The sequence below is a fragment of the Cloeon dipterum genome, chromosome 2 (genome assembly GCF_949628265.1).
Source record: "Cloeon dipterum chromosome 2, ieCloDipt1.1, whole genome shotgun sequence".
NCBI lineage: Eukaryota > Metazoa > Arthropoda > Insecta > Ephemeroptera > Baetidae > Cloeon > Cloeon dipterum.
The window spans coordinates 13,957,087-13,979,923 of NC_088787.1; the positions used below are offsets into that span (position 1 = coordinate 13,957,087).

Below are 22,837 nucleotides of genomic sequence, written 5' to 3' on the forward strand. Positions count from 1 at the left end.
ATAATGAATATTCATTGGAGATTTCTGCTGGGAGGGAATTTTGCAACTCAAATGTCCTCTTTTTTATTCGGCAACCCGGTATATTTAAAAAGAGACCACGAGTTTTAAAAGCTGCTGAGGAAAAAAAGAATCTGCATGTGAATTGTGAAATAAATGCAAATCTATGCGTGAAATGCGATATTCAGGAATTTCATGCTAAAAAAACAACAACTTCGTTTGCTTGTACAAATGTTTTTTTTAATTACCAAAAGCACTCATTACTGGCTAAATTTTTTCTGATGCCAGTACACTATTTAATTGGTTATTTGTAAATGGTTAAAGAAATTATATTCCTTCCTGATGACATATTTTTTTAAAAATCTAAACCCCAGAGCAGAAAACAAAATTTTCAGTCGGTTTATCAATTAAAGCAGGCCTCCCTTTCTGGTTTTTGGTAATTATTACTTTTACAGGGAAATATCGTTGCCTGCTTAAATTGAGTTTTGGTAGCAAGTGTCATTTTCACTCAGCATTAATAGAAAGTGTTGGCGCAAAGAGCGACTGCCTTTGATTTCGGCTGTCGCATTCAAAATAAATAAACAACGAGAGCAGAGGCGGCGGCGGGTTTCGTTTTGTGATTGAAAGTCTTCCTCGTCTTTTCATTCAGACGCAACAACAATGAACAACAACACCAGAGCAAAGATTGACGCGAGCTCGTTGCCGCCTGCATGAAAAGCGACATTTTTGCCAATATAAAATATTTTCAGAGCGAGCGCTGCCTGGCTTGTTGTGAGTATTCAAACATAAAACTGCTCAGTTAGCAATGCTGGATTCCATTGTGGCTGAAATACATAAGGAGCGGAATTCCGCCAGAGTTTTAATTGAATGCGGTGCACCCCTTCTGCTCTTCAATTTCAACAGTTTTTTTTCTGTTCGTAAATAAAGAACTTGGGATAGAGGAAAGGAATCCGCAACAGGCAAAACTCAGGTTAAAATAAAGATACCTAAAAATTCGGTCTTTGTTTTCTCATCTTCATTAACCAAATGAAATAATTAAACGTTCATTATAGAGGCAATTTATCATATAAAACTCAAAATATAGAAACATGTGTTTTATGTGCTTGTTGTTACTTCAAATCGTAACAAAATACAAAACCAGTTACTTGAAGAATTTGTAAAAAGATTTGCAACTGCAAACTATTGTAATGGAGGCACCTGAAATAAATCACGATGTAAATAGCCCTGTTGATCCAGTCCTGGTTTATCCTGTACATTTCTTCCCATCTTCCAGTGGTGTCAGGAGCACATGTCTCTGTATGTTTTATGAAAGTGGATGGGGAAATCTGCCTACTGAGAAGCACGCAGTACGTGACGGAAAAAGAAATATATATGCTGCGCGGCGGCGGCGGGCGGACGGGTGCGTGTGCATGTGTCTTCTTAAAAGAGCGCTAAAGTTATGAATGCTTAACGTGGCTTTGTCTCTTTCTTGCTGGCTGTTACACCCTCTTATACACCCCTTAGGATCAATTCTCTTGAGAGAGTGGATAAATATTGATGGAGTGCCTGCTCGCTGGTGCAATATCAAAGCAGCTGCCGCCTCATCTTTTGTAATCTGCCCACGTGGTTTCGCGCGCACACACTCACGCTCTCGCGTGTGGAATAACGCGAAAAACTCTCCCTGTGCGCGTGGAGCAGATGCAGTCGAAATCTCTCTTATTGCCTCTCTTCTTGCCCATTATTGCCTCCGCTAATGCATTTTTGAGTCATCTGCCTGCATTTTTCCATTTCGTCAGGGAATTTTATTAGCTGTTATTGCGCAGAAAGTCTATGGCTGTTCTGTGATTTCATTCTCTTGACACCCTACCAACGCCGAGGGTGTGTGGAAATGCTATAAAGTTTCCCGCATTTTGCTCTCTTGGCATATCATTGGGATTTTTTAAATTGACTAACTACCGTGCCAAAAATTATTGAAATTCTACTGTTGTGATTTTTTTATTGTTTAATGCAGAGAGAGGTTTAACTTTTTGTGAGATTTTGATGGATCAGAGTCATGTTTAGAAATTAAAATTATGAACCAACAGTCGAATTAAGGATCAACTTTGGAAAAAAATAATCAAATTTGGAAAGGAATATGCGCAGTTGACAGAATTCAATAGTTTTTTTGCTTATGTCAAACAAAATAAGTCATCCACATTCACACTAATCATCATGTAATATAAAAAAATCTGTAAATAATAAATTTCGTTGAAATAGTTTTCATTTCATTTTTGTATGATGAATAGGAATTTTGATGAGAAAATTTGAAAACTCAATATCTCATCTACTTGTGATCCATTTAGAAAAAGGGATTGCTTGACGAATCCTCTCGCTATATTCCTGATCAAATTTAAGGACATCATCTGTGGATGTTGTAAATTTTCACAAATTTTCAACCTAGCGAAATTTTTATCCAAGTAGAATACTTTCAAAGTAGTCCCTCTAGGCACATATTTGTTCAAAAATTCCACGATGCTGTTTCTTTCTGATAATTCGAGTAAAAGCAATAAAACACACTAATATTTCTTTTTATGCAAATTTCAATGTTGCTATCTGTTCCTGTTATTGAACCAATGTTACATTCTAAATATTTCAATAGAACCTCTGAATTTTTTCCGAGACCGTGAATCATGTTACCAAGTGAATTAAACAATCTAAGTGATACAAAGGCTACAAAAACGTGAGTTACGAACAGTCTGATCTAAAAAACCCTCACTTTCTTCCGTTTGATAATCATAAATGTAATTAATGAGCCTTGTTGGACCTGATAAGCACCAGCTGATATTTGTTCGGAATTGACTGGACTTGTAATGTTTATTTAATAAAATTTTCCTTTAAAAAAGAGTTTCAAGGGTTTTTAAGGTAAACTGTCTGTTCATTTAAACTTTTCGTGCTGATTCCAATTATTGGTGAGAACTTTGATGATTTTCCTTGAAATGAGCAGAATCCTACGCTCTTTCAAAATGTGGCCCAGCATTTAAAAATTATGCTACCATTTATTTTTATCGAACATTCCAATAATGGTGGGTAACCGCCACGTCTAAACTCTTACACTTGCCAACAACCTAAAAATCCACCCCTGATAAATTCGGTCACTTTTCAGAAGCGCAGATTAAATATTTCAAATGCTACAGTAAAAAATCTCCACACATCTCGCATGTGCCGTTTTCAGCTGTGAAATTTTTCCGTCTGCATTTAAAATCAGCGGCGGATGGCAGCGCGAGTGAGGTCCTGTCGCAATTTATAATGATCCGGCGCAGTTAGTATCCATTAGGCGCGGCTAATACCTCGACATATTTCACAGTTAAACGTGCCGCGGAGCAGAGACCAGGCCATTCATCACCTGGCGATTTAAACACGGACACTTATGCAGCCCGGCGGGCAGCAGGAATCGCCCGCTGGCCCACACACTCCATTCGCAATAATCGCCGACCATAAATTTCAATCTCGCAGCCAGGCCAAGCAACACCTGCGACTTGGGGAGAGGACGCACGACTCTTCCTGCCTGCTGATAATCGCGAGCATAAATCCTCCTGCGGCAAATGTCTTTCTTATTTTAATGTGTCCACCGCCGTCGATCGGGAATAAATTCGCAATTTAGGCGTCGTTTCGGGCGGCCGCATTTGAATTTTCCGGACGTTTGCATGCCAATGCGGCGGCAAAGATAGCAAATGGGCGTTTACATACCTGTGATTGCACTGCTGGCAGGCGAAGCACTCGAGGTGGTAGACGTTGGAACGGGCGCGCATCACCATTTCGAACGCGGGGATCACTTTGGCACAAGCCGCGCAGTAGCCCGTGTTTCCGAAGAGCCTGGTGCATTGCAAAAGCTGAGTTTAATATGGGTACTTTCGTTGCAATTGCTATATACGAAGAAATGCTAATGCTATACATTGAAAAACCATTAGCTATTCATCTCAAAGAAATCCACCTGATTAACTTTATTTTTTCTTGCAACAGCAGCGTTCAGGGTGAATTAAGTAAACCGATTTTAATCATTTATTTATTTTTACTCGAATTTAACATGAAAAACACCTTCTAAAATTTAATTTAAAAGGCATATACTTTAAATTTAATTAGAGAGAACAAGAAATGGCTATAAATAACCTGAGATAGTCCCGTCGGCAAAGGATGAGATTTGCTTTCGTGTACAAAGTTGATCCCACTTCGCCGAGTCTACAGTCGCAGCAGCCGCATTTCAAACAATCTTCGTGCCAGTAGAGGTCAAGGGCCTTCAGAAGAAACCTAAAAACCCCCAAAAATAACTATTAATTAGAAAAAAGAAAGGGTTTTACAAATATGTTTGCTTGATAATCAACATATTATAAGCCTTTATCTATATTTAAAAATTTATTTAAAATGCTATCTTTTATACAGGTTTTAAAAGCATATAAATTTATAAATTAATAACATTTTTTATTTCATAAATTTATTATTAAATAGTTATATTTGAATAAAACTGTTTAAAAAAATTTTAAATGCTATGTAATTACTTACACAAGCGTAACTAATTAATTTAATTTGGAAACAAATAGATAAAATTAATAAATATTTCAGAGAATACCAGATTTCTCAATTTCTTATCTTAAGTCTCTTCGCATAGTTAGTTTCATCTGCTAAATATGTCAATCATTTCATTCAGCTAAGTCTCTTAAACAAAATTAAGTAATTTGACTTTTATGCAAGTAATTAATATGATTTTATAGAGGTCTCAGCCAGCCGCGAATGCGGCACGCCAGCCGGCAAATTTTGGGACAAGTGGGCAGCCGCCAGCCGCCATGAATCTGGCTAAGCTGCGCCAGCTGCTGATGAAGAAGGGTCAAAAATTAAAAAGTGCAAGAGAAATAAATGTCTTCCGGCCCTGCGGGCCATTAAGCACTATCATAATTCACGTTTAATTATTGTTAGCCGCGCCAGCCGCCGGGCAAATAATTCGGCTAAGCCAGTCCCGTCAGCCGCCGCGTTAAGTCTCGCTGCTGAAACCTCTAGATTTTAAAAATTAAAATAGTTTAGACAAGAGTTTGAACTTCCTGTCCCTTGAAGTGTTGCATTACGTAAATGAACATAAGGAGTCTACCCCCAAAAAATACACTCTCAATGAGGATGGAATTCTAAGAAATATTTAAATTCCAGATTATGCCATACTCTACCTTTCCGTAATTCGCTTGCCACAACCGGCGCACTCCTGCGAAGCCTTGGTTTGGGGCTCTGCCTTGACATCCATGGTCATGCTGGCCTCGCTTCACATCTGCAACAGAAGGCCCGACCAATTAGGAGACCGGCATTAATAAACAATTAGCACAAGTGTCACTCGCAGACGCGATAATTAACTGGCCCGCGCGCGCGTGTGCAAAAACATATTAAAATTGGCCTCTTCAGAACTCTCACGCGCGGTTGGCGCGGCGGCAATATTTTTATTGATTGCGCTCGTTTTTAATTAAAAAAATAACAACGGCAGCCGCTGCTCTCTCACATCAGCAGTCATTGTCATCAAAGTGAGCAAGCCAGCTAGAAATTTAATTTTAGCTCCATGTCCGAGGGTTGATTAAAAAAGCGAGCAGAGCAGTCCAGAAGCATGAAATACAAATTATTGTGTGTTATTGTGAATGGAAAATAATACAAACACAACACGACGCTCGTTTATTCAACATATTTAGAGTGTAATCCGTAATTCCCTAATGTGGCGTGCTAATTTCAACTTCAAATCAAACGAGAGAAGAAACTTAATAAAAATTAAAACCTCTAAATAAGTGTTTTATAGAAAAAGTAGAAAATAAAATGTACAAATAGATAAAGGTGATAGAGAAATCATGTGTTTATACTTTTGGTTCATTGAATATTGACGTCCCGATTATATTGCTCCTCTAATGGAATCAGATTCTATAATTTGATCCTGTTAAATAAAGATCACTATATAATATTTTGCATTTTTTGTTCGGTTTTAAATTGAAAACTGCAACACAAGATGCAGTGCGACGTGATATTACTTTGTAAATGATCGTTTTAGCTTTATTTTGCTAGTATTGTTCGACATTTCTTGCTTTTAAATTTTCTATTCAATGTATTTATTGTATTGACCATTGCAAGAATAAACAATAATTTTGAAGCTTTTTGCATTGAAAACAAATTACTTTTTTACACATCAGGCCAAGATTGAGTCCTGTCTGTCCAACAGTGCAGACTGAGGTAAAACTGTTTTCATTAAATCTCTATGATCAGACAACGACATGGTTCATTTATTAAAGCAAACAACCAATCATTTTATTTCAATGATTTAAGTCTTTAGTTCTTGCCGATTCTTTTAAGAAAATTAAGTGTTTCTCGCTTTAAAACAAATGTTTGTATTTTTCCATGCATGTATTTTACTAAGCGTCCGTCTCTGAGGGGCTACAATTATTACAGAAATTCGCTTCCACCTCGTTCGTCACAAATGGACGCGTGTCACAAAAATTCATTTCTGACTAGCACTCCTGCGGGTGACATTGGACGGAGCGCTGCTGCTTCGCCCCTCGTTTTTCCACTCTTTTCACCGTCTCATCAGCGGCAATTTGCGAGGTCATGCCTGTCAAAATTTTTTCCAGCGAATAAAAATTTCCATACACAGCCGTAAACCGCCGCGTAATCGAGCGTCGAGAGAGAACAGCTTGCTGTCAATCAATCGTGAATCGGTTCACTTCCCTGCTTGTACGCACGCACTTTTTGTTTTGGCTCATTGCTTAAAGTGATTGATTTATGAATGGCTCTGAAGTACGAGGCCAGTTTCATAATTTATTGGATTTTTCAACAGATGAAACATGCCAATACAATTTTACAGTGCGGAGGATCAAAATGAAACCCAAAGACGAAAAACAATGAGACTGTTTTCAAAGAAACCGCATTTGATTATTTTTCTTTGGAGTGTTCGTGCCTACTTTTACACTAATTTGGCAAATCCTCAGGATTTAAAAAAACACAACCTAGAGCTTTAATCCAATATATGCATCTCGAGATCGATCCTTTGAAGCCTTGTTCTCAACGATCGTGTCTGCGGAAATGCCAACTGGGAAACGGACGATGAGCGTCTGCTTCGACACACCGCGGCATCGCACTGTGCAGAGCATAAACGAATAAAACACGACTCTACCCTTTCCCTTATTAATTAGCTAATGACATTGTAATGTTATAATTAAAGGATCCATTAGCGGTTAAAATAAAATGACATAAACCGGCCCTTACCGAGGCGAAATTCCGAGAGTGCGAGAGTAGCATATTATGTCGCTGGGTATGGATTTCACATTACACACGAGCGGACGGACGAGCGAGCGAGAGAGCACTTTTAGCGGCTGGCGCTGCTGATGGCAAAGCTTTTTACAGCAATGACAAGGAGGTTAACAAAAAGCTGGTCCATCCATTGATCAGCGGTAATCAACTGGCGGTAATAGAGCCAACAACGCCGCAAAAACACGCTTTTCCATTTACACGCGATAAAAAGCACGTTGACCAGAGCAGAGAAAAGTACATATTTCATCGCACATGCTGCGTGCCTCGCGCGCGCACACACACGGGGTAATTATAAAAATTGTCAAATAAAAAGCGGCGGCGGCGTGAGTTCAAAGAGAAAACGGCCCTTGAGGCGAATCGCGCTGCTAATTCGCGTTGTTATCTCTTTTTGTGGAGCGGCCCTCGAGGCTCGATAGTGTTTGCTGAAACTCCATATCCAGTTAAGTGGCAACCCTTTGGTGAAACATCGGCCTCCCCGCGCGCGCTGCATGCACACACAGTCCTGGCACGCGGCAGTGAAGAGAGAGGGAGGAGGAGAGAGATCGTGTGCTCGCTCTCTTTTTGCATTATTCAGCCGCAGCCGCTTTGTCGGTCAATTTCAAAAGGTTTATGAAATTTTAATTAAAATCAAGTCGGCCGCACTCGGTCGTTTGCTGCATCAAGATTGAATTAATATCAAATTTATATTCTCTTTGTGCTAATTACGCCCGCTCCATCGCTTCCTTGAATGCGCAACATATGCTCTTTTCATCATACTCTTAGAAAAATTGTTACAAGAGCGGAGCAGAAGGACCCTTGGTCAGTTAGGCCTATATCTGTCTGGGTGATAACAAACAGAGTGGATGAAAGGATCCCGTCAAGGGACGAAGCAGCACGCCAGAAAGAAGGCATTCACACATACAGACTTCATAGGATCTGTTTTGAAGTCTTTTAGCGAGTCTTTGTTTGAAAATTATTTATGTTTTTCAGACCGGAAAGCTTTTTTATATTCATCATAAAAATATTTTTAAATCAATTTTCAATCTAGGAATATTTTAGCATGCTTTATAAATTTATCACACGCAGGAAAATAATTAATTAAGATATGTATTATCAAAGAATTTCCCTATATCCTTTTTCTCAATTATTGCACACAATATTTATGTTTGTCCTTTCCCATGTCAGACCACAATATATTCTCAATCCCTGCTTAAATTTCATAAAGGCAACATATTCCTTTTAAATATATTTCAAGTTTTTAAATTCATTATTTATTCCCAAGTCACTCTTTTTGTCAGCTCGACCAGGCCGCCATTCGTTTCTAAAAAACGCAGCACTGTGTGCAAAATATTTTATTTTGCCTGAAATTCTGCACAGCTTTGAGGGCTCACAGGGAGAGTGACAATGTGTTTGCAACTACTCCACACTTTCAGGGTCCTCAAAGCGATAATTTATTTCAACGGCGTGCACGCGCGGGGACAGGGGTTCTATCATTATCAAAGAGGAGATGAGAAGAGCGAGTGGTGTGTGCGCGTTTTTTGAAAAGCAAGCCGTGCACACATACATAGTGAGGCCGCTCATTTGGAGCCGTAATAGGCTCAATCTGTTGGTCGGCCCTAGTCGTGTCATCATCTTCTGGATCCTCTTTCTGTCTTATTAAAACAGAGATAACGAGGCCGGGTGTCGCTCCCTCCCGCCTTTCATAATGAGACTTGTCATTACAAGCACATTGTTGGAATTATTTTAAATTTTTATCAACTCACCTCGACGCGGAAAGCGTCAAAAAGAGAGCCGTCTGAAGTGTGCACAACCAGCACATGGGACTCAGATATTCAGACCAAATGCAGATTTATGTAAATTCAAGCTCATCGAAAATTTCGGGGATTTCCTTCAGTCCAAGGGAAGCGTCAAACGTTTTGTGCAAGATAATATTATATGAAAGCAGTTTTTGTTTTCTAAAATTTCAAAAAACACAAGTTATGTTTTGTAAATGTATCAACGAAATGTAATAATGAATTATTTTTACCGTTTTAACCATTAACAAGCCGGAAATAGATCCTAACACTTTTATTTACTTGAATTTAGTAGAGAAAAAATTCACACGGAGAGCCCGAAAATTTCCACTCCCTTTAAAAAACACCTTTGTTACACGCCCCCAGGCAGAGTTAATTGAACGCGAAGATCAAAGGTTTGGCAGCACGGTTTCTTCCCTTATCAATCGCAACCGATGGAAAAATTCAAATCAACCGGGCCAAATTTGCATTTTGATTATTTCAGCTGCGCGCGGAATAAAATAAAAGCATGCAAGTGCGTGTTATTTTTCTTTCTTGTATTTTTAAAACAGTGGAAATTTCTTGCATAGTATTTTTTTATTTCGAAAATCCACTCCTGTGCGAGCGGCGGGCGCCACACCAAACGTGAATACAAATTCGTCGGGCGGCGGGTATTTATTTTTAACGCCCCGCACTCCTTTTTGCGCCGGACCGCGCGCACGAAAACACACACAGTGAAAAAAGGTAGCAAAATAGGATTAATTTTTGTGCTCGACTGTCTCACGTACGGTGCGGAATATTTACTTTTGCACGCGCGCCGCGCGTGTAATAAAATGTCGCGCCGGGCGAATTACCATGCACATACATACACCTGTGCACACCCAGATAAAGGGTAGATAGCGGCGGGTCATTTGAGCCGAAACATAAATATTAGCCTCTCCGCTGGCACCAGCAAGGAGCAACTTGAGCGCGAAATTCCATGTGCTAAGCCCTTGGGGCTCTTCACAATGTGGATCAAGCACTTTAACCTTTCCGAAATTGTTTCATTTTAAATATGCGTTCTTTTTCAGATTTTAAGCCAATTTTGTTTCTTTATTTTCTTTGACAATAATAATTTTAATTGGAGCCACACGAAAAAATTAATTTTGTCAAATTGAGTGTATATGTTATTTCTATTTTTGGGGAAGCAAAGCCCACTTTCAACATTATGACTTGTGTTTACTGGCTGAAGTGGAATGGAGTTTCAAAAAATGGAAGTTGAAGATGAGCATTATTTCAATGGGCATGTGCTTTTTTAATTGATCCCAAAGTAGGTTATGTATTTTTTGTAACAATGCCCTTTGATATAAAAGTGCCAATGAGCTATTTTATTGATCAAAAATTCATGAGAAGTATTCCATAGTTGCAATTAAGATATTTTGGATCCATGGAAGACACTCCCAAGAGAAAAATAAATTTAAAAAATATTGAATCGACGCTTGCGTGTTTTTTTAATATTTCACATCTAGTAAAAAAGACATTTACAAATTTTAAAATAAATTTTGAGAAGAGAATTGTGGTAGTGGTGATTACAACCAATTTGTAAATATTGAATTCTCGAGAGCCCCCAGTGAACGTAAAGGGATTTGGGAAAAATAGTCGGCTACTGCTAGAACGCAGTGGCCTCTCCGTTATAATTTATCTGCTCCCTCTGCACGGCGGGCAAATTTTATTATTGTGCATATAAAAAATACAAAAAGCGGCCAGGACGGTATCTAGTTGGTGTGACATGACGGTTTAATTAAAAAACGGTGCGGTGGTAAGAGAGAAATTAATTTCTTTTCGTTGTAAATAATAACTTTTTACACCGAGTGGGCACAAAAATACATACGGTAAAAATGATAAAAGCCAGGCAGCCAGCGCTCAGTTTTATTATTATTTTTATTGTGATTGTTGTGTGCCGTTTGCGAAAACAACTGCTTCAGATATTCTCTGGTGCGGCGATAAATTCTTTTGTTCGGCACACGGCTTTGCTGCTAACGCGGACGGAAAGAGATACGCGTGTGTAATGTTATTTTAAACCGACTCCCTGGATGGAAAAGCATCGCCCACCCAAAGATAAGTGTGTGCTTTCATGCATTTGAATCCAGGAAAAAACGTGCCATTGCTGCTGCTGCTAATCCAACGGGAAGGTAGCAATGTTATATATTCGTTACGTGTATAATAAAATTGCGTAAAAATGTGCGGGATGGGCGCATTTCTGATACAACGCAACTGTGGATGGGATTAATGGGCTTGTAAAATTTTTGAGAGGGGCGTTTTTGCGACCAAGTTGGAAATCCTGTTTTATCGAGAGCTTTTGTTGGACAACCTAAATTTTGCTCTCTAAATCATAAAATAAAATCAAGAACGTCGGAACGAAATGGAAAATTTACCTGCACACATATTTTGCACCGTTCCTTTTTAGTTACGTGAGCTAATTTTTGAAGGCATGAGTTAAGGGTGGATGAGGGAGGGTTAAGGATGATTCGAAATATATTCAAATCAGCTACTGCGCAAATGACGCTAGAATGAATTAATTTTTATATGACTTTGGGTGGATGAGGGATGAAAAGGGTAGAAGTTACTACCCTGAAACGTTCATGGCAATTAAGGGGGCATCAAGACTAGTTAAACAGATTGCAGTTTTTGCATTTCTGACCAGCAGAAGCCGAGATATTGCGTTCAGTTGATTTTTTGATTTACGACAAAAACCGGGTTTTGATCTTTTACCAAACATATCTCCAAAACAAAAAATATCACAGTCACAAACATTTCAGAGTAGTTTTTATATTTTTAAAATTTGCTCCATTTTTTACATTTGCTCAAAAAATATATAAAAATGTATTTCTTTTGACCTAGAAAATTATTTTCTTCGCAAAAGACGTAAGGCATAAAAAGTGACTTTAAATTTAGTTTGGATAAACTTGATATCTTCAATAAATTCTGAGGTTAACTATTGCTCATTCCGGCCATGTAGTAAAGATCGGAATTAAATCCCAACATTTTAGAGTAAAATACACACAAAAAAGGGAATAGCACCTTTCTCTCTGTGATGAAGATAGTAAAATAATCCAAACGAACTAATAATAATTTATCACAAGCTTCTAGCAAATAAATGGTAGTGGACGCGGGATGTAAGCGAATGTTGGCGTGGAACGGTACAAAACAGGGGGAAATATATTAAATTACGGGCTTATTGTAAAATTTATTGGTGGCTATTAAACAGATTAACTGAGGAGCGGACGAAATAATTCAATTGAGCCTGGTGTGTATGAAAAGGAAATAAAAGTAAAAATATCGCGTTTATTGAGGGAGTGGACGAAATGGCCGTTAATAGCATTTGCCGCGACTCCATAAAAGTTGTTTGAAGAATGGCGTAAATTCGGCTCTGGATGCCGTCCAAAACACCCTCGCGGCCAGGAGACAAGCCTCCTTTATGGCGAATATGGCGATCGACGTTCGCAACGTGTGTTGCCAAAATTCGGAGATTGAGAGGTGTGCGTCATCACGTGGAGAGGGAGAGTGTCAGCAGGCGAGCCGGGGAGCTTAATTCTGAAAAATGAGCGCTGCCGCCACCGCCGCCGCGGTAATTATCATTCATGTTTCGGCTTGGCGCGCTACCACTGCTGGTGATCATTAACACTGATGGGGCTGCACATTAAGATATTAGGCAAACACACACACACACACACACACACACACATACGCTTGGGAATATGGCGAGAGCTAAACGAATTACTTCTCGGCTCATATTATTGCAACGACAGCACCAACGCCTCGCATTGGGTGTCACGCTGATTGACAGAGACATTGTGAGGACCAGGCAACTCAACATATTGCTATCAACAAAAGGCTTTTTCTTGCATGAAATATTCCATATATTTTAAATTTGAACTGTCATTGGTAAAAAATATTTTATATAAGGAAATAAAAATGAAGGAAACGGAAAATTTTAAAATTACGATAGTTTTAGGCAGAATTTGTGAAAAAAGCACAACGAAAGGAAGCGAAACGCAACGGAAGCAAAAAGCACGTCACTAAATTTCAAGGGAGCAGCGTGCAGTATTATTTTTATCTCTGGACAGGCACACAGGCTGGTGGGATGCTGATTGGTCATACCGCATGTCCGGATTTGCATCCATATTTCACCGTGGCCTGCCACAACTAATTACCCTTAAAAAATGAGCAAACAGCTTGTCAGATTAACCACGCATGAAAAAATTGCATCGCCGCGCGCGAGGTTGGCGAGCCCACAGCAGTGAAATAGAGCCAGAACGCGGAGAGGGTGGAAAAAAATAATGACAGAGAGCCGGGGTCCGCTGAAATTTTTTATTTGCAACTAATCGCATTAAAACAGAACCCGCAGGCAGTTTAAATATTTCATGGGTGATGCTTGTTAGGCTTCAAATATTAATTGTGCGGGAAATGAGCAGCTTTATTTGGCGCAAATGTCAAATGTAGCTTCAGTGAGCGGATTTTTTAGAAGGGTATTGTGTAAAAATTAATGCCAAGTACTTCCCAAGCGATACCTGTTTCATAAAAGATGCAAAAATCAATTACCCACCGATTTGAAGTTGAAAGATTGGGAATTCTGAATGACATATCCTTTTTCATAATATACCGATGATTTTAAAAGCTCATTGAAGTGTGTGATAAAACTAACTTGAAATTCACAACTACTAAATTGTAACATTATTTTAGAATTAAAAATGGCAGCAATAACGAACATCAAAGCGGGGGCCAGATGTGCAATAAAATTGGTTCGCACTGCGCAGATCCAAGAGGGCGTCTGAATGTGGGTAAGAAAAGCTCTCTTGTGATTGCTATACGAGTGTCAAGAGTTTGTTTTTACGATCCAAAAGACGAAATTACTGCAGATTATGTCACAATATTGACGAAAAATTGGTTCTTTTTTGTTTTTTTCTGGACCCTACTGGTACGTTAGTGGACAATTTTAAAATGCTAATATTTATAAGTTAACTAATAATGTGGCTGTGTGGTGCTATGCTTTTTAAAAGTTCTGGTGTAAAAATTTAGGCTTATGTTACAATATCCTCTGCTAGAAAGATTTTCTCCCCGCAAAAGGCTTTTAAATGTTTACTAAGATATTTTATGTGTGTGTATTTTTTTTAAATTTAATTCTGATCTCGTTTCGTGGAGTTAAACCATGGAAAATCGGAATCTTAAAAATATAAATTTTTAAAATGCATAGCCATAGAACGATATGTAATCCACGCAGAGGGATATTTCATTACCACTGATTTGAGAGAGAGAGAAAAAATTAGGATCTCGTGAGCGGTAGGTTTCATAAAATTTTGTTGGTTAGTTCTTGGTAGGGGGATATTCGCAAAATCGGGCGCTATCTTGCGGTTCTGGAAAGTGGCGAACGCAAACTCGAAACGGCTCACTTTTACGAGCGAGCATTTTTATCGAGGCGGGGGCATATTTAATGCACACAAAAGGCTTATCAGCGAGTGTGCCGCTATTACGCGCTCTTTTTCTAATCCGGCGACAACATTATTTCCCAAAACCTTTGTAAGAGAGAGAGAGCGAGCATCTCTCTCCTTTGTCGTCGTTTTTCTCCAACAACACGGAGCGGGTATAAATGCCGGTTATCAGCTCAGAGGATATTAAGGTTTCGCCTTGGGCTGTGCTGATCAATACGAAAACATTATTATACGGAAACATGTAAGCACCGCCAAACCGTGAGATATTCTTTGTGAAAGATGATGATGAAGACCGACCGAGTATTATGTGACCCCGGGGAAATATAAATGGAGCCGCGCTCGCTCGCTTGCTTGCTTGCTCGCTGCCCATTTTTATATTTGGGTTACAGCCGCGCAGATGATCCACTTAGATTTGCTCATTTCTTAACTGCTGTCTGCCGTTTTTCTTGTTCACCAGCCGCTCTCACCCCGCGAATTGCATTTTGGACCTCGACTTAGCCGAAGGAGAGAAAAAGAACGACGCGAGGACCGTGGCTCGCGTTCAGCGATTACTTATCTGCGTGCTCTGGAAATGGAAATACATACACGCTTTCCTATCTCACACTATACTTAAAGGCACCATAGCGCATTAGGCCACCCGCTGAGCAATAGTGACGCGCGGGTAGCCTAAGCAGTTAAATTTATGTTTCTTGCGCAATTTAGTTAACTCGTCCGTTTGTATTTTAAAAAGCATGTCATTCTAATTATTCAGAATGTGGAAATGGCAGCTGATTTCTTTAGGGGTTTATTAGTTAAAAACTGAAAAACTATATTTTTTATCAGTTCACCTTTTTTTGAGATGGGTGACCCCCTGATAGCGAACAACTCGAGAAAACTCGCGCCCCAATAATATCCTATGGGCTCACGGGCGTCATTGGAAGGAGCCCCGTCCAGAAAAGAACCAGCTCGTGCTACTGCCCCAGCACCGGGAATCTTTTAGTCAAACGCTAAAGATTTTGTCCAATTAAATTCATTCACGCTTGCTGGAAAGTTGCAGTGCAAGTAGCTGCAAGTAGTACTGCCAAAATCAACCCTCCCAAATTTGAATGAAATTGTCATTGCAATGAAAGAAAATCAAACGTCGCTTGAATTCTCACGTAGTAAGTTCAAGCAAAGCATGCGCTCAACAATGTGAGCGAGCGGCTTGATATTTTAAACTAAATAAAAATAATTATCTCTTTGCTGTTATTTGTTTTAAACGTTTAGACACTTGAAGGTTTGAGTGCTAGAATTAACTCGTAAATTCATTTCATTATATTTTTAGAACACGATTTGTGCAAGTCGGGAACTGCTTGGGTACGAAGCCCAAATTTAAATTTGCAGAAAAAATGGACCAACCCCAATTTTTTGGAATAAAAGTTTTACCCACTCCCTTTGGAGAACGAGAGCAGATGAACAGGTTGTATACGGAGCGAAAGGATTAATTAAAAATGCAGAGGTCTGCTGAAACGCCCGCGCTGATCTGCATCTCATGCTGCATGATTTAAAAATTTCAACCACGTTTTTCGCCGCAGTCCTCTTGAGCAAATAATGGAGCAAAAATGCAAATTCGCTCCGCAATCTGCAGCACAGCCGGAGCTCATAAACAGCGGGGACGTACGATTCGCGCGTTGTGTGCGGCGGTCAAAACGTCCAGCCGAGCTGTAAAAAGCAAGATAGGGCACACATCCCCTGACTGACTCTTAATATTATTTTTTACAGCACACGCATCACTGTGTGCATGTATGTGTGCGTGGCCAGCGTGCTCTTTTTACACCTATTACATCAGTAATGGCCGCGTGTGTGTCTCGCTCTGCGTAATTTTTAGCGCACTGCCGGAATTTTATAAACTGCATACAAGAGAGGGGCTGCTTTTTTATATTTGGCCGCCGACTGTAAATCTCCCTTTCTCTCTCTCTCTCTCTCTCTCTCTCTCTCTCTCTCTCTCTCTCTCTCTCTCTCTCTCTCTCTCTCTCTCTCGCTCTCATTTATAATTCAGCCCTCTCCGCGTGCTAGGATTTAATTAAATTAATTATTTTTTATTACGGCTAAATGCATCGCTTTTAATTTCGTAATGAAATGAGATTTGCCGCTTACAGGAGCGAGCGAGAGAGGGCGGAAAATGCGACTGTGCTGAAAGGAGCCGCGCGAGTGCAAATTTAAATGAATTGCACGACTCGTAAATTGGATAATTAGAGTGAAAACTTGAAAAATCTCTGTAGAGAGAAAGCAAAGGTTCCTGCTGCCCTGTTTTTTCACGTTTGTGCTCCTTTTAAGTCACTTCAAAGGGATATTATTTCCTGCTACGGTCTCTGTGATGATGATGATGATGATTAAAAAAGTTAACATGAAACGTGATTGAAAAATTTAATTCCAAGAGGTCGAAAGGAAGTATTTTTGCATAATTCAACAATAATACTTTGCATCCAATTGAAGCAGTTCATTTTACTGTTCATTTTTATGATTTCCGTTTTGAAACTTGAAATATTTTGATAATTATTTAAATAATTTGAAAGAAAACATGATTTAAACAAAATTCCACGAAATTTGTTTGTGGTAAAAGTGGACCAAAGTCATAATACATTAGTCGCATTTGGACCAAATCAAGGCGGATATATCAAAGAATCAAATATTTAGAATGGAATGATGCTAGAACCGCTCAGCTTTCATATTTTTGTAGATTCCTAGCGTGGTTTACCCAGCGATGGCAGCGATAATATTTTTCAATAGTAGATAAGAAGTTTTATTGACACAGTTTCGCCTCTCACACGGATGAAAACAAGCGTAAAATTTAATTTTAATTACATCCGAGGCAAACACCATGTTTTCACTCGTCTCTGCTCTCCTGTTTGCCTTTGCTGAAGAAGCAGCAGCGAGAGAAAATTTTTGAAACTCTCGCCAGCGAGCGAGATAACACCCTCTCTTAAACATATATTTCTCGCAAGCTAGCTAGCTCGAAACAAAAAGGAAACTCTCGGGCGGGATATTATTCCGAGTGCGGTTCCTCTACATAATAATTTTAATGAGAACGCATTAAACTTAACCAAGTGTTTACATCTCGCATAATAAAATCGAGAGAGAGAGAGAGAGAGAGAGAGAGAGAGAGAGAGCCACGCTTTCCACGGAGCGTGAATTACGTACATGCAAGAGAGAACTAGCTCGGGAGGAAAATTCATGGCGATGATTTTTTACTGCTCTCCCGGCGAATATCTCTTTACATAATCTCGGCGATAAGACCGGAGACGCGCGCACACACACACACACTCGCGCTACCACCAGCTCTTCTTGTAATTTCTCAATTGTCTTCAGCATAAAGGAGGAAGAGAGAGCTGTTATCTGTTTGAAAGTTTTGCCGCCAACTTTTGTCTTTATATGCTCATTTGCCTTCGCGCACAAATGTTTGCACGCGTAATTAGAGTGAGAGCTGCGGAGATATCTTCTCTTTCTGCACGCCGCTAGTGCCACACCGCTGAATTTAAACGCGCCGCGTCCCAAAGCATGGAAATTTGTCTCCTGTCACGCGAGATGCTGCAGTTTGACAACCAGCCAACCCTTTGTAATGATAACGGCACACACTCGCACAATTCTCCTCCAATCCCTAGTGACGAACGTCATTGCCAACGTGTAAGCCGAGCACTGCCACTTTACCACCAGGCATTTTTCCACTCTATCATACCGATTTCCCCTCGGCTCCGGAGCAAACGTATCGCGAAAGCACGTAGTTTCCCCGTCGAGCTGAAATGACTCGGCTGATAAATGAAGGTTTTTCCGTCTGCGTTCGATTTTTACAATAAAATTTAAATTTGTCCTCTATTCAAAGGTTTGCCAACAGAGAAAGAGCTTAAATTTTTATTTTTCTTTTGTTATTGATTTGATTTTCTTTCCCCTGTTCATTTTTTTCTTTTAATCATCTCTTCTACCTAGAAGCACGAAGTTTTTGTTTATAAATTAGATCAATTTTTAAACATCCCAGATTAGTTCTATGTAAAGGGCCATTCATCAAGGGTGACAAATGACGTTAAAGTGTGCAAGGTCGTAAGGCAACTTTGCCTATTTTTATGCCTGATAAATATTCATATTCTGTGGGAAGACACAGAGTGTGGAGTGGGGCTGCTCGAGTCGGAACGAGGTGACATAATATTCAAATTAGACACCTCACGCAAGCCTCGTAAGAGGGGAAAGTTATTTAATCCCGGGGTTGTCAAGAAATGCGCGCGCGAGTTATGTCCCGGCATTAGGAGGTGAGACGTGCATGCCAAGTGTGTGTGTGGCAGCATTAAAAATTTCCATGACGATCACGACGCGCAGCCATAGTTGCTTATATCTACCAACACACATGGCTCATTAGCGCCGAGTTTGAGTTTTTGAAATTAAATTTTGTTTCAATTTACATTATTTAACGTCGTTTTCGTGATTTAAATTATTGAATTGTTTAAAAAATAGAAATCTTGAAAAAGTTGTTCTGCCTCCAAGTACAAAAATGATAAATTTAAGGTCAAGCTTCATGTTCCATGATTCGTGTTTATTTAATGTTCTTATGACATTTGGAAGTTAAAAAACTGTCAATCGATGATCGTTTAAATTTCACAGCCAGATCCTTGTTATACAAAATTGAAAAGGGTTTGCATTAGAAGCCTTTTTTAAAGAGCATTCAGAAAAACCTGAGGAAATATGTAACTTCAATTAAATTTTGGTTCCGTCATAAAGGTTTATGAGACAACATACTGAACAAATGTTTCCTGCATTAGGTAATTCATGTTGACACGTGGATATATTATTAAATAATCCGAAATATTCTTAATTCGGCCATTTTTCTGATATTTTTGCCTTCGGGCAACATTTATTAATTTTAATATTCCAGGAATATTTCAACACTATGAGAACAAGGGGAAACTTAAGCCGCGTCTGGAATCACAACTTTGAGGTCAATCAAAGCTCTTGAGAAGAAAACCTCATCTTTTGCAAGCTGCGCGATCTCTAGAGAAGCGAGGAGTATCACAATAGAAGCCATTAAGACGTAGATCACGTTGTTCATTATTGTCTGCGCGGATGATCTAGCGAATTTTCCGCACGGCGCGGGACCATCCGTCAAAGTGGGTGGGATTTAAAAAGGAAAACACTGGAATGCTTTTTCCGATGTGGCGGATCGAGCGTGCCCGAAACTTTTGGCGGGTTTACAGCGTCTTGAACTTAACTCTTAATGCCCGGCATTGTGTGTTGATGTGATAGTTATGTTTCATGATGTATAAGTTATAGCCCAAGGGTCATCCTAGCTAATCTACAAGATGCCGGGGGAGGCGAACCACTGCGCGAGTTAATAAGACGCGGGATTAAGGAGAGTGGATAGTCGTGTTTGCAGAAAGCAGATCGCTAACTTGGAGACATCACTCAATTAACTGTGTGTGCATGCAGCCCGCATTGTATCGTCTCGTGCGCTCGCTCGCTCGCCGCCGATTTAAGAGAGAGCCAGCCTGTATGTGCATTACGGCAATGACAGCTCTTATATCTTTATTATACCGCGGCTAAAAGCTTTCTTTTATTGAAAAAAATGGACTTTGGTCTCTCTCCAGCGTGCTCTCAATTCGCAGGGGAAAATCTACCAAGAATTTCAACAGTTGACAATTTCAAAATTTTTAATCAATACAATTAAAGTTTTTAAATGGATGTTGAGCTCATTGCCATATTCTGCTAAAAGTTTGATATATTTTAGCTGTTCAGAACAGAATTGAACATCAAATAAATAAATTGTGTAGAGGGTTATCAATCAGTTTATTTTCGCTCCTGATTAATTATCAATTTGAATCGATTGTACGAGTTTCCTCGTTTCACGTGAATGGCATTAAACATAAATTTTTTTGCATAAATTAAAATTTCCAGTGATTGAGTTTGTTTGATTCTAATTTGGTCCACGTTGCGTATGAAAATGAAAGGGAGTAGCTCGTAAATTATTTGTTTTGACACTTGATTACCTTTTTAATGACGATTTTGCATATAGACCGCAAACAAATCCAAACAGTTTTTTGACGCTAACAAGCTGGTCTCGCTTTTTGAAAATGCTGCTTTGCTAATTATTCGCAACGTTCGCGATCAGTCATGCGCACATTTGATGATCTAATTAACTGCAAATAGCCTCGCGTTTACCTGCCATAATTAGCGAAACTATCCACGCGGAAAATTGGCGGCGGCATTGTGCGAAACAAAATCGATTCGCGAGCAATCATAATAATAATAATAATGATCGCGCGAGCCGCAACCAATAATAACGAGGGGCTAGCAAGAGGTCCGCCGCTTTAATTGGATTATACGCGAGGAATAAATTTCGCCGCCGCCGCCGCCACGCGCTGCCCACAAAGGAAATCCAAAATTCAAATTATAGCCAATAATACATACTTTTATTGTGTTGTAATGGCTGCGAGAGAGAGTGGAGAGAAAGGCGGATAAAATATAACCATGCCTGCCGCTCCAGTCGGGCCTCTTTTAATGGTAAACTAAAAAGGGGTCGCCCAATTAGACAGAGGCTCTCTCTTTCTCTCTCTCTCTCTCTCTCTCTCTCTCTCTCTCTCTCTCTCTCTCTCTCTCTCTCTCTCTCTCTCTCTCTCTCTCTCTCTCTCTCTCTCTCTCTCTCTCTCTCTCTCTCCTACACCACCGGATTGTGCTCGTTAAGTGGACAATTAAAAGACTTGCAGGGAAGCTCTCTAATGAGGACTAGCATTGCTTGCTTTTCTCCTTTTGCCCCGGAGCTGACGCAGCCGCGCGCGATTTCCCAGGAAACTGGCACCACATTATTATTATTCCTTGTTCCCACGACCCAGCAGATGTCAAATTTTCCTGATCGCCTCGCTAGGCTTCAGCGGTCGACTATAATTGGATCGGCCATGTGGAAGCTGAATTCGGCAGAGTTATTGCACACATGAACCTTAGTTAATTGCGATTCAGGGAAAATCGTTCCGCTCTGTTTTCAAAGCAATGTTTTCTCAAATAACAGTCAATCCGCAACTGATCTGCATTTGAAGAAATATAGATTTTGGAATGCTGGTAAAATGATTTAAAGCGGCAGATATTCGAAAAAAAATAAAAAAAATAAAATCAGAGGCAAATTAAAATAGAAACGGGAATTGGAAAATGAGAATAAAATTACCACAAGATTAATTGATGTAGATTTGTGAGTTACAGGACACCAAACCCAAATTTTCAAATGAACAGAACAGTTGATAACTTGTCCAATCCAAAACATTTTCAAATTTGTGCATTTTTGCCCTGATAAATTACCATATTTGTGTTATCTGTTTCTTACTTATATTCCCTTTCCTCTTTCATCAATAATTTTCCTTTTGAATTGTTTAGACAGTAAATATTTTTTATTAAAAACTCTAAATTATCACAGAGAAAATTAACATTGTGCTTCTACTCGTGTGAGCTAGTTAAGAGTCAGCATAATCGCAGAGCCTGCCTGCATGTGCTGGTTTTTCACACTTTGCCGAACTCTTCCCGCACACTTTTGGCAACCGTCGCTCCAAGTCAACGGTCCGAAAGAGAGAGGGCTGAGCGGCGGTGGAGAGAAAGGAGCACGCAGGAGACAAGTTAATTTAGCTCGCAGGCAGAGAGAATTAATTAGTTGACATGTCGCCGTGAATAATCCGGAATACATTTATCTGCAGCAAAGTGTAACAAAATGTAATTAGAAATGGTGGACTGCCAGCACCGCGCCGCACAAACCACCGTCCCGTCACTTGCTTGGAAATACATTGAAATTAACAGAAGTTGGCGCGCTCTCTGTGCTCAACAATTATTTCAGCTTGCTTGCAGCAGACTCACATGTGGGTACGCGGACGTACGACGACGGGATAGACTACCCGCAGCACACGCCTCCTTTCTTTAATTGCACGCAAGCAAGACTCGACTTCGCCCCGCTTTAACTAATGAGCAAACCCGAGGGGAATTGGTTGGGCTCAAAAATCGTTTGAACAATGCGCCTTTTGTGAACTTCCAGAGCATGATTTACTGGATGACAGAATTCGGAGATGTTGATAACGTTGCTCGCAAAACACATGGCATTTGCGCCCATGGTCTTAAACAATGTATCCTAATTATTTAAACTAAAATAATTTAAATACCACTTGAGAACTGCAACCTGGAAAAGATAACATTTCTTTGTTTTAACAGGGAAATTGATTTATGATAGTTTTTTATTTCCTGCACCTTCTCAATAATTTTCACCATCCAAAATAGACAAATAAATTTCAAGAAAGAAAACTCAGAGAAAAGAACTAGACTGAATAACAGACTACCAAACGTCTTATTTTAATGAAGTCATAGAGTGTTTTG

The 22,837-nt window shown here is 39.6% G+C and overlaps 1 protein-coding gene across 1 annotated transcript in view; it reads right to left on the reverse strand.

Moving 5' to 3' along the window:
- Positions 1–22,837, reverse strand: part of LOC135936947 (LIM domain only protein 3-like) — an 85,807-nt gene that overhangs the window by 17,111 nt on the left and 45,859 nt on the right. The window contains exons 3-5 of the mRNA XM_065479965.1: positions 5,166–5,263; positions 4,123–4,260; positions 3,703–3,828 (exon numbers count right to left, since the gene is read on the reverse strand). Of these exons, the coding sequence (XP_065336037.1) occupies positions 3,703–3,828; positions 4,123–4,260; positions 5,166–5,245 (344 nt within the window). The 5' untranslated portion in view covers positions 5,246–5,263. The remainder of the gene's footprint in view (positions 1–3,702; positions 3,829–4,122; positions 4,261–5,165; positions 5,264–22,837) is intronic.